General features: G+C 35.3%; 1 protein-coding gene across 1 annotated transcript; it reads left to right on the top strand.

The window, feature by feature from the left end:
• Nucleotides 1-2,076: 2,076 nt before the first annotated feature.
• On the top strand, nucleotides 2,077-3,112 carry LOC126714146 (stress-response A/B barrel domain-containing protein UP3). Its single transcript, XM_050414156.1, has one exon. It carries the CDS (start codon nucleotides 2,135-2,137, stop codon nucleotides 2,948-2,950), a length of 816 nt encoding a protein of 271 aa, XP_050270113.1. The 5' UTR covers nucleotides 2,077-2,134; the 3' UTR covers nucleotides 2,951-3,112.
• Nucleotides 3,113-13,355: the final 10,243 nt, after the last annotated feature.

The following is a 13,355-nucleotide window of genomic DNA, read 5'->3' as shown; positions in this document are numbered from 1 at the left end:
CTTTATATATATATATAAATCTTATATCTAAAAGCACCAATGCCCCTACAGTGTTTTTGCACTGTTCATACAACATTTTTCACTGTTCATCTACAGTGCCATTTTGGTGAGGCACTTTGTCTTTTTTTTTTTTTTTTTTTTTTTCCAGTCTTCTGTTTGTACTTTTTTTTTCTTTCTCTTTTATATATATTGTTATACTGACACAACAAATTTCACAATATTTTCACAATTATTGACATGTCAATTTCTTACATGTTGAAATAAAATAATAAAATAATAAAATATGAAACTGTGACCAATCACAACTAAAAATAAATGTTTTGAGAAAATGTTACAACTTATTGTGCAGTGCTTTTGGTTTATTCAACTGGCACGGTAGCTACAGTGCATAAAGTGTTTTTTCTTTTCTTTTTCTTTTCTTTTAAATATTTATGTAAGTTGGTATATATCTTGTTATATTGACACAACAAATGTCACAATATTTTCACAATTATTGACGTCTCAATTTCTTACAAGTCGAAATAAAATAATAAAATATGAGACTGTGATCAACCATAACTAAAAATAAATGTTTTGAGAAAATGTTACAACACTTATTGTGTAATGCTTTTGGTTTATTCAACTGGCATGGTAGCTACAGTGCCTAAAGTTTTTTTTTTTTATTTTTTTTTTCAGTCGGTTTTTTTTTCTTTTAAATATTTATGTAAGCTGGTATATATATTATTATACTGACACAAAAAATTTCACAATTATTAACGTGTCAATTTCTTATCGACCGAAATAAAATAATAAAATATGAGACTATGATCAACCACAATTAAAAATAAATTTTTTGAGAAAATGTTACAACACTTGTTGTGTAGTGTTTTTGGTTTATTCAACTGGCTCGGTAGCTATAGTGCCTAAAGTTTTTTTTTTTTTTTTTTTTTTTTTTTTTTTTTTTTTTTTTTAAATATTTATGTAAGCTGGTATATATATTGTTATACTGACATAACAAATTTCACAATATTTTCATAATTATTGACATGTCAATTTCTTACAAGTCGAAATAAAATAATAAAATATGTGACTGTGACCAACTACAACTAAAAATAAATGTTTTAAGAAAATGTTACAACACTTATTATTATCACAATATTTTCACAATTGTTGAAATCTTAGTTTCTTATAGATCAAATAAAAAAAATGCTAAGTTCACAACATTTTAACATTAATTTCTACAATGCCTAAAGGATTTTTTTTTTTCTTTTAAATATTTATGTAAGTTAGCATATCTATTAACTATATAAAAAGAGCCAAAGGCTCATGAATAGTTTTTTTTTTTTTTGGTTTATTCAATTAGTGAGATGCACTTTTTCTTTTCTTTTTTTCCCTTCAAGTATGCCATTTGGTTTGAGCTTTGTTTTTGTTTTTATTTTTTATTTTTTTAAGATCTTTATATGTTTACTTTGTACTTGCAATACAAGTTTACATTGTAAATACACAAAAGTGGTAAATATTATACACATTTGCACAAAAAATGTTAAATATTGTACAAATTTTGTAAATGTGTACAAAATTTGCCAAATTTTTTGTGTCTATAATATAAATTTACATTGTAATTAAGTACAATGTATGCATAAAGATATTATAAAAATGTTGTAACGTATGTGTCAATTCCTTATGGGTCAAAAAAAAAAAAATATTATACTGAGATATAGCACAACTAAAAATGTTGTGACATTTTGTTGTTGTTACAATATATTCACAACTATTAACGTGTAAGTTATAGGTCAAAATAAAATATTAAAATATTGGACTGAGATCTATCTCGGTCTTATATGAATGAGATTAACTTTTTATGACACAATTATCAAAATTCTTAAAATTAATATCTATTTTAATTAATGTAAATCTATATATATTTTAAAAATCAAATAATTTATATTTTTATTTTGTGATACAAATAAAATCTAAAATCGATCTTAATCATTATTATTATTATTATTTTTTTTTTTCCATGACTAACCCGTGGCTCTCACGTGCTGCCTGACTAGTATGTATAAAACCACCAGCCTTCTATCACTGTCAAGTTAAATCATCAACCAATACTTTGTAAACACTGTTTTAAGGATAACACGCACACACAGAGACGATGCTGTGTCTGAAAGCCCGAACTCTCTTTTCCCCGTCATTTTCTAACACTTTCTCACCTCCCATACGCCTCCCCCACCTCAAACCCTCATTTTCCTTCAAACTCTACACTCAATCCCCACCGTCCAAACCCACCACCAACATCAAGATGTCGTTGGAGACCATCGAACATGTGGTCCTCTTCAAGGTCAAGGACAACACCGACCCATCCAAGATCAACGCGATGGTCAACGGCCTGAACGCCCTGATCTCCCTCGAGCAAGTCGTCCACATCACAGCCGGTCCAGTCCTCCGCACCAGATCTCAGCCCCTCACCTTCACCCACGTCCTCCATAGCCGTTACAAATCCAAAGACGACCTCGCCGCCTACTCGGCTCACCCTAGCCACGTCAGCGTCGTCAAAGAAAACGTCCTCCCCATAGTCGACGACATCATGGCCGTCGATTGGGTCTCCTCCTCCGACGACGAAGGCCACGTGTACTCGGTCCCTTCTGGTTCGGCTGTAAAACTCACTTTGTTAAAGCTCAAGGAGAACCTGGGCGAAGATGTGAAATCCGAGATCTTCAGGGCTATAAAAGGAATTAAAGATAGCTTCCCACAGATTAGTCAGATTTCTTATGGAGAAAACTTCTCGCCCGCCAGAGCAAAGGGGTACACGCTGGCCTCACTCGCGGTTTATCCTGGAGTTAGCGATTTGGAAGCCGTGGATTCGAATCACGAGTTTGTGAATTCGCAGAAGGATAAGGTTAGGGATTACCTGGAGAGTGTGGTCGTCGTTGATTACGTGGTCCCTTCGCCACAATCCGCGAGTCTTTGATGGTATTTACTAGTGCTATTTATGTTACCAGTAAAAAAAACCCAAAGCCTGATAAAAAAATTACTACTAATAATAAGCTTTACCTTTATTTCGAATCACGGCGCAATTGGATAAATTCTGAATTATGAAATGCAATGTTTTATGCAGTCATTTTATTGGAAATCTTACATGAACGCTGAATTTTGTATTAATCATCTTGATATGTTGTAAGCATAAGATATTTAGGTATAAGGAGAGAGATATAATCCAACCATGGATTGGTCTAAGTTCATTAGAAAGTTAGGGCAAATTACAATTTAGCCACATGTGATTTGGCTGAAACCTAAGTTGCCTACTTGTGGTTTGAAATTTGACATTTTTCTCGTTTGAGGTTAGCTCAGTTAGATTTCTATAACCTGCCTCTGTAAAAACAGAGCTAAATATATAATTTTGCTCTACTTTTATCTCTCTCCTCCAAAAACACCAAAGAAAAAAAAAAAACATAAAAATACAAGATCAAATAAGATAAAAAACTATCTATTGGAACACTTGCATTATGGAAATTCAAACCACAGGTAAGCAACTTAAATTTTGGTCAAATCTAAAGTGGGTAAAATGTCAAATTGTAAACTAAACCTTAGGTGGGTAAAATATCAAATTGTAAACCACCGGTGGGCAACTAAAATTTCAGTCAAACTATAAGTGGGTAAGTTATATTTTGCCCAGAAAGTTATTGAAAGGTATGACATTGATAAAAGTTACATCAACGATAACTTGAACCCAATAAAGGGTAGTGTAATTGTTTGGGACCATGTCTCATGGCCGTTCCGTCTAACTTACTTGCGTTTAGAATTCAACCAGGTCACTCTGTAAGCTGAACTACAATAATGAGTTGGTAGTACTGTTTGGTTTAGTTAGTCTATGGACAATGTATTGCATAATCCTGTGATGTGATAATCTTTTTGCATCTATTTTTTATTTTTATTTTTATTTTTTAACTTTCTCTTCCTGCTTTGGATTTTGTTTGTTCTATCCAAATAATCTTTCTCATCTCCCTCGCTTGATTTAAAGTTTACTAGAATTTCTTCTGTGATTGAGCTTTCAAGACTTGGGGTGGGGCAGTTACTGAACTATTTGTTTCTTTGGTGGAAGAGTTTTTTACAGATGGGCTCACAGTATGTATTAAGATTCATACTATGAAACTTTTGAACTCTGTCTGATAAGAATTATTTGGATCACTGGCTTTTTGAGTATCTTTTATAAGCATTAGGATGAGGTTGTGATCAGTAAGTAGTAAGTCACGGTCAAGTATAATTTTGTATGTGATGTAGAACAGGTTTGTTTCTCTGATACAAAATATGATGTTGGTTCATTTTGAATTCAGTTCATATTGGATATTTATTGGTGGTGGGTTATTGTTGAAAGGCATAGGCATGAATGGGACATAATAAAATATGGATTTGGGAATGGAATTTAATGGTTTAACTACTATAAATGAAAATATGAGAAGAAACATTTGCAATCATCTCATGCCTAGATTTCCTTAGCAGTCATGGGAAGAAAGTATTATACCCCTCTCAAACTCAAAAGGGCTTCGAGGCTGCTGGAAACTCTCATTTTTTACTTTGACTAATTGACAGTTTAAATGCTATTTATATAGTTGTTGGTCCATATTTTAGTGGGACAGACTCCTCATTTTGGAGAGTATAAAATTTTGGAAAATTTGACGAGCAGAACAGGCTTTTAACAACTATGTCCAGATATAAAGGCCCAAAACCACAACTAGACTCACATTCTAACTAAATAAATGTCATTGGCCATTGCTGCAATGCAGCTCATTCCTGCAAACTATTGGACAAATAAAACATGAAGAGAACTAAGCTAAATTAGAAGCTTCTTAAGATGGAGTTGGTGTGGGCCTATTTTCATACCTTGGAGTCACAAAATTCTCCTATTGAGGACTGAGATAGGATGAGATGGTGTTTGGGGTTGAAGGGGGATTTCGACATACAGTCCTTTTATGGTGCTTTGAGGGGAACTAACTCTATTACTTTTCCTTGGAAAAGCATTTCAGGTATAAAGGCTCTACGTCAAGTGTCTTTTTTCATTTGGAAAGCTGCGTGGGGGAAGATTCTCATAGATGATTATTTGAGGAGATGGGGCTTTGCTATTATGGATCGGTGTGGCCTCTGTCTGTGTAGTGGCTGGGGATAGTGTTGTTCACCTCATGTTGCGTTGTGGGGAGGTTTCTCGGTTATGAAGTTTTGCCTTTAGATCGGTTGGTGTTACTTGGGTTTTACCCAAGAAGGTTATTGATTTATTGGCAGGTGGGAGAAACTGGTTGGAAAAGCACTCTTCGAATATTTGGAATTTGGTACTACATTGTGTGATGTGGGTTATTTGGAGGGAGCGAAATAATCGCATTTTTGAAGATTTGGTGTTTACAGGGGATAAGCTCCTAGCTTTATTTGCAGGAACTTTGTTCATGTGGAGATTTACCTCTATCCGCTGTTTTTAGATTCCCTTTCTTCTTTTCATAATTTTCTGTTTTCTTTTTGACGCTTGTAGATAGTTTCTCTGCCTACTACATTTTTTTAATGAAGTAGTTTTTTCTTAATACAATTTTTCTTACCTATCCAAAAAAAAATGTAGAAATTTCTGGTATGTTATACAAGGCTGTTCGTGGGGTTGGAGAAGATTCTTAAGCTTTGGGATATTGCTAGACCATTGTTAAACACTCCTTTGGTATTGGTGAGGGGACATTCGGCAACTGGCATCTTGAAGGTGCTTTAGCCCAAGTTTGGTCATAGACTGTTTGTTGAAGCTGCCAGTTCCTTGGATGCCAAAGTATCTAGTATGTTAAAGGATTGTCGCTGGATTTGCCCCCATGCTCAACCTGAAGTGATGGGGCTCCTACAAGCAGGCTTAAGTAGGATACATGGGAAATGTTGATTTAGTGCAATGGGTAATTTCTTTGTCTGGTGCCTACACTTGTTCTTTTGCTTGGAATGAAATTAGAGTCAAGCATGAAGAAGTAATTTCATGGAAATTGATTTGGCATAATCCTTTCATTCCCAAATATTCACATTTGTTGGTTAGCTATTCTAAATAGGCAATCAACTTGGGAAAGGCTTTTAAAACAGGTTATGTTGGTGATGTTTGTGTTACTTTGTTTTGTAGAAACGCAATTGAGATTTGAGACCACCTGTGTTTTGAAAGTTCTTTCACTAGTAGGATTTGGTTTCAGTTGCTGGTACCGTGTGAGATCAAGTTGGCTCCTCTTGGTGTGAGTGTTCCTAGTGGGGGCTCATAAGCTTGAAGATAGGAGAATTAAAGCTACTCTATTCAAGCTAATGTAGGTTGTTGCAATGTATCACATCTGGGTGCAACGCAATGCCGGAATATATAATAACAAAATAACAATATATTATTAGAGTAAGCTATTGTTGGGCAATATTAAGCATGATGTAAGATGGAAGATGAGTTATTGTTAAGTAGTGCCAAATATTCTATATGAGATAGGGCTGTGTGTAATTGGTTGGAACATATCTTCCATTGATTTTGTATGTGCTTAAAGTAAGGTCTGTTTATTGCTCTGTTTTGTACTGTTGTAGTGGTAGGATACCCTATTGGCTTTGTAGGTTGGGGCTTTGACTGTAGCTGTTATAGGCTTGTAGCAGAGGAGTATGCTGAGTTTTGATTTCTTAAAGTGTTATTGTAGTTTCTGGATGTCATGCTCTGTTTTAAGATTATCGATCTGTTTTTTCATTTATAAAATTACTTGTTCATAAAAAATCTAAATAAAAAACATATAAATATGAATAGAAGATGAAATAGAACTTTCAGTGATAACCGCATAACTAGGATATATATGGACTGCATACCTAATATAAACCTTTTATCTAATTGTTGGCCTTTGTGCTTCTGTGAACTTCTTGTAGTCTGCATACCATGATTTATGTGTTCAAAGATTGATGTCAGTTCCAGTCAATGAGCTATAACTTAATTAGCACTTCCTCTCATAATAATGGGATGGAGGGTGAGGTTGTGGGTTCAAGACCCATTGAGTGCATGTGTAACTTACCAATAATAAAAGAAAGAAGATTGATGTCAGTCTTTATAACCATGCATTTTCATGAACTTCTTGTATGCATGACAAGGAAGATTGCCACTCTAATGTTGAAGGGAGATCTGAAAAACAGGAATGAGCTCTGTATTTGGGGACTTAGGACTGGGGTGGCTGTAAATAAACATTGCTAAGAGTAAGACTTAGGTACTATTCCTTAGGTTCTTCTTTTAAAATTTTGCCATTTGAATTTTTCCTTATGGGATAGAAGTGCATTTTTTAGTTAAATAGGCACATGACTAAATTTTAAGAGGAAAACCTAAAGAACTGTATCTAAGGTACTGTACCTAAGTTTTGTCCACATTGTAAAACCAACCCAACTGACCAAAGCTGATCAAAACAAGTGGATTTCTGCTGGGGGTAAGTTTGCTGGCGGTCAGTATTGGTATTACTTGAAAAAAAATTTCAGTGTTCTAGTCGGTTTAGGTGATGGAATTCTCATACTGGGACCTATGAATATATGTCATTTTAAAAATTATTGAAACTTCATACATGTATTATTGAATGGTGTTGGATGTGTAAGTCTAAATGTCTAATGGGGAATCTATGGACCATTTGCTTCCTTATTGTGAGTATTGGCGCAATTTTTGGTCCTTGGTATTTTGTATGTTTGGAATTCTGTAGGTTGTGGATTTGTTGGCTTGTTGGAGTGGGACTCTTGGGTGAAAGGGGAACGGTGAAGAAGGGGAGTGCACCAAAATTTTTTACTACCATATCTGATCAAGAACCTTTAACATTATATTTTTCTCACCTGATCTCTTAGACTTAAGAGCCTTTCCTCCTTTATCACTTCTCTTAATCATTGATGAGTTGTTCATCGCCCCATCTCACCAATAACATGCAAATATGCGTGAAAACACCAACTGAGAAAACCCTTCACCCTCTACCAATCCCTCTGACACCATTAAAAACATCAAGGCTAAGATCGAAGAGCCCAAACTTCAGTCTACCATATACCAAGAGCTCTCTACCAAAAGCCTTGCGATCACGGATGTCAACAAACTTAAGGCCCCATTTAGTAAGATCAGAATCGCTAATCATGGATTCAAGAGTCAACAACCGCTTTGGGTGAGATGTTAAAAAAGTGTGGGTCGAGAAAAATATTGGTTTAGAATGGCAAGAAGCAATCACAAAATCATCTGTTCAATTGGACCATGGAAAGCTTACACCAGAAATCAAAACTGGCGGGTGCTATTCTATACTCATATCTCCGGGACCTAAGATTTGTTCTTGTAACTTGGTTATTGATTGGGTTCTCCATTTGGTGGTTTGCTGTATCGGAGCCATTAATGGAGAACCTGGGGCCACTTTGTGAGATAGCCCAGGCAGATCTAGGGAAACTTGTTCAGACCAGGGTTATGTGTGTGAACAAGCTTTGTACGTACTATGCAGCATCTGCCAAGCTCGAGTGATTGTGGAAAACCACTCAATACAACATGACAACTATTGGAAAAAGAAGAGTTTGATTTGCCTAGGCTGTCACATAATTAGTATCTATAGTAGGATTTCAATGGGTTTGATTAAGCTACGAAAAATGGACGTGATGCAAGAAAAGAAAAAAGAGAGTTCTTAGTTCAGTTTCAAAACTGGATTTCAAGACTGTATAGTATACACTTACGACCTACTAAAAGGGTGGTAGCTTGATACTGGTTCAAATCCAATTTGTGAGATAGCTTCAAGCAGTTAAGGTTAGAGTGTTGGACAGCTTATAGTAAGCAAGATGGTCGGGCTAAGGACGAAGCTCGTATGTACTTTGGGCTGAAGTTTGTGAAGAAGTTGAGCATGGACCTAGGCGTTTGAACACTTCTGTCCAGAGCCTCCCAATGAACCTAGTGTTCCTTGAGTAATTCTAGAATCATACTATTTTTGACAACTATCTTATATAAACAGATTGTGAGCGACTACCTGTCATTTTCACATAGCCTTACCATTTTTTTTCCACTACTCACAGCGTGCCACATTAGAGTTGAGGCAAAGTTGTGGTACAAAAGGTGTAATCCTAGATTTGTGTTTACTTGCCACAAAAAATTTCAAATGTGGGAAAAAAAATTAAATTAGATTTTTTTTTTTTAATAGAAAAATCCTCTACATTCTTCCGTTAAATTTGATGGAGATAGAAATGGTATATTTGGTACATTACTAAAGTCAGTGTACCAAATTGGAGAAAAAAACAAAGAGGGCTTTAATGCGACAACATAAAGTTTCGGGGATCTTAGTGCAACTTACACAAATTTTTAAAAATGTTTTTCATGGGTACTTTTTTGAGAAGTTTAAATGACTCCTCCGTAATCCTTTTTGTTCTAAGTAAAAGAGAGCTTCAAATATTAGAGAATTACAGGCCCATAAACTTGGTTGAGGGCATTTACAAAATTTTTGCAAAGGTTAACACTAACCAGTTGAAGAGTGATGGGTAAATTGCTTTCTCCATCATAAAATGCATAATGCATTTGTGGAGGGGAGGTAATTAATTATTAGATGTGCTAATTGCAAACAAATATTTGGATAGTAGGATTTACACAAAATCTCTGGGGTTATAAAAATTAGAGATGAACCAGATAAAATTTGGATAATCTAATATACTTTGCAAAAATCTGGCTTTGGGATTGGGACTGCTGAAGTTGGATTCAAAAGGTTATATCTCTAATAAGATTTGTAGTAATTTTCAAAAAGAGTCCTTCGGTTTTCTTTCCTTGCTCTAAAGAATTGAGACAATGAGACTGATTCTTATCATTATTGTTCATCTTTGTTATGAGGGCACTTGTCAAGCTGATTGATGGGGTGGTTTAAGGGAGTACCTAAATAAACACTTTCTATCTTTTCATGTGATTTAAGGGTATCAGCAGATTAGAATAATGGCTTGTTTGGAAGTTTAGAGAGGGAGGAGAGTAGAGGGGAGTAGAGGGGAGGAGAGTAGTGGGGAGGAGAGTAAAGGGGAATGGTTCCTCTCCACCTTGTTTGGATGTTTTTAAAATTAGCAAGGGAGAAGAGAGTAATTAGCCCTTCCCCTTATTTGGATGTTTTAAGAATTAGGATGGAGAGGAGAGAAAGTGATTAAAATAGACAAATTTACCCCTATTTGAAAATGGACTTACAATATTGGTCAATAATTATAACTATAGTATGCAATATTTTTTTTGATAATTTTTTTTTTATGTGAATTAAATAATCAATATTGGTCTATGATTAAATATTTTTTTTGCTTTTTTAAAAATTTGAAAAATTGGAATCCAAATATTCAATATATTCTCTGAGTGACAAAATTATATAAAATTTTGAATCAACATTTTTCAACATCTGGATTCACTTTGCATAAATTATTCCATTTGCAACAGTAAAATGCTTAATTTAATTCCCAATTTCCGATGATTTCCATTTGCAACATCTGGATTCACGTTGTCTTCAATACTTATTTTGCTATGGGTTGACTCTTCTCACTTACGTGGCAGCTACTGATAGGACAGTTTTATAATTTACCAAACCGTCGTGTGTGTTAACCAATGAACTCAAATAAACTTTTCTCTCGTAAGCGTTTGGTTTTCCAGAAAGTGTGGGCCAAGAAAATTCTCCGACGAGGACGAGCTTCGCCGCGTCATGGATGAGCTCAACTCCGACCACGACGGCTTCATTTCTCTGATTGAGTTTGCCGCCTTCTGCTGCTCCAGCTCTGAAGATGGCAGAGCCTCCGAGCTCCGCGACGCGTTCAAGCTCTGTGATCAGGACCAGAATGGCCTTATCTCCGCCTTTGAGCTCCACCTCATCATCAGCCGCTTGGGCATGAAATGCTCTATCGAAGATTGCCATTGGATGATCCGATCCGTCAATTATGATGGCGACGGAAATGTCAACTTCGAAGAGTTCTAAAAGATGATCCAATCCGCCGCTCTAGGTTTTCATTTTCTCTTTTCTGATCCATTTTCCTCTTAATTGTCAAATGCGAATGATGCAGTTATGGTTGTTTTTCTGTACTATTAACAACGGCTTCGTTAATTACTGCTTGTTTCTAGGTAAAATGTTACTTTCTCAGAGAAAATATCCTGTCAAATATTGAAGAATTTCTTTTTAAATAATCAAAGATTATTTATATAATTGGTTTGTAATTTTGTTAATTTGGAAATGATAAATCAAGAAATTTAATTAGTCAATAATTTATCTACTCTACTCTCCCTTCAAATCTCTCCAATTTGGGGGAATTAAAAATGAGGGGTCGGAGGTAATTAAAACCCCTCCAAACCCCTCTCCTTCATTCCTTAAAAAACTTCCAAACAAGGTAAATGAATTACTCTCCCTCCCTTTACTCTACTCCTCCTCCATTTTTAAACTTCCAAACAGGCCATAAGGAATGAAGATGTGTTAAAAGCAGCTTTTAGAACTCATGAGGGTTAGTATGAGTTCTTGGTAATGCTATTTATCTTAACCAATGCTTTTCCACCTTCCAAGCCTTAATGAATGATTTTTTTTTTTTTTTTTTTTTTTTTTTTTTTTTTTAATTTGAGAAAATTTGTGCTGGTTGTCTTTGATTAAATTTTAGTCTTTAGTAAAAACCTTCAAGACCATTTGAGCCATTTAAGGTCTGTCTTAGAAGTGTTGCTTCACAACTAGTTATGTGCTAAAGGCCTAAATGTGTTTTCAGCTACCCTGAAGTTGAATATATGGGTCATCTCATCTTTGGTCAAGGAATTAGAACTGACCCAAAGAAAACCTCAACCATGCAATCATGGCCAACCCCTGCCACAGTTAAAGCCTTGAAAGGATTTCTTTTATTAACTTCTGAGTAAACCAAACTACATTCTAGATTTAAGAAGAAAATGAAATATTATTATTATTATTATTGAAAGCTCGAAAATGTGTTAAAAACACAAGAGCTATTTAGACCCCCAATTAAAAATTACGGTTAGATTGCTTTTACTCTAACTTATCTAAGTGCGGAAACAAGAGTAAATGAAGCGCAATCAACCGATACTACTCTAGTGCATAAACATGAACAACAAACAATAAAAGTAAAGTAAAAGAGTAAGGGAAAAGAGATGCAAATACAAGATAACACGGCAATGTGTTATTGAAGAGGAAACCGAAGAACTCGACGAAAAACTTCTCCGCCGCCCTCCAAGCGGTAAATCGATCCACTAGACAATAAGTTGGGATACACAAATAGCAAGAGATCCTCCAAGCCTAATCTACCCAATGTACCTAAGTCCTCTAAGCTCCTACTCCAACAAGGTTTCTCGGAACCATGTCTTGTTTAACTTTCCGGATCCCATAATACGCCCAATTGCATCCGCCAAGCCTCACAGGCTTCTTTTGGCAATTCCTCAAAGCTTCCCAAGTTCCAAAACACTCTTTACACTTTGAATAGGTGTGGGTTGTGTTTGGGTATAAATCACCTCTTAAGGTATGACAATGGGAAAAGGAAGGAGAAGAGGCTACAATGATTTCTCACTAAGGATGGGTAACTCTCTCTCTAAAAGATGGGTGTGTGTGTTGTAGAAAACCTATCTAGGGTTTTTCTCTCTGAATGGCCTCCTCTACATTTGTGGGTAATGAGGGTATATATAGTATGGTGAAGGGTAAGAAAATCACACATAAAAATTCTCCAGACAGAATTTTTCGCAACTATCTCGCAGGAAGGCCTTACCCGCGAGACACTTGCAAAAACGACAGTCTGGCACAATTCTTTAGCTTCCAGTTATATGCTCCTCACATGCCCTTTTCGCGGGAACCCTTCTCACGAACTTCTCGTGAACTAGTCGCAAAATGCATTGATCTTCAATTAAGCTTGAGTCTTCACCAACTTAATACTAAACCCAATACAATAAAATCCCACAAAATACAAGGAAATAAATTAAAGCAATTACAACATTTTTTGTCATGGAATAAAACCAATATAAAACATAGTTGTAAATCACAACTTTACAATCTCCCCCTTTGGCTATTCCGTGACAAAACACCCTATAACAGACTCTAGACTTAAACGTAAGTTTGGGAACAATGGCAAAATTCACTCACACCAAAATCTAGAAGCTGTGAAGCACTTGGAACATATATACCTGTAACCTGAAACACTTGCACAAAACACAATAGACCCTCAAGGTAAATCAAGTGATAAAAGGATAAGTATAATGTAACAAGTAAATTGCAATTAAGTAAACATTATGTGAAACATGTGAGCAACTTGATCATACACCAAAACAGTTATATGGAAATGACTACAATGATCATATAGCAAAACAAATGATCATCCAAATATGCAACCAATAAAGCACAATAGCATAAGGATGTATGCATGTTCAGCACATAAACACG

The sequence above is a fragment of the Quercus robur genome, chromosome 2 (genome assembly GCF_932294415.1).
Source record: "Quercus robur chromosome 2, dhQueRobu3.1, whole genome shotgun sequence".
Taxonomy (NCBI): Eukaryota; Viridiplantae; Streptophyta; class Magnoliopsida; order Fagales; family Fagaceae; genus Quercus; species Quercus robur.
This window is presented reverse-complemented; position numbering and strand designations above follow the sequence as displayed.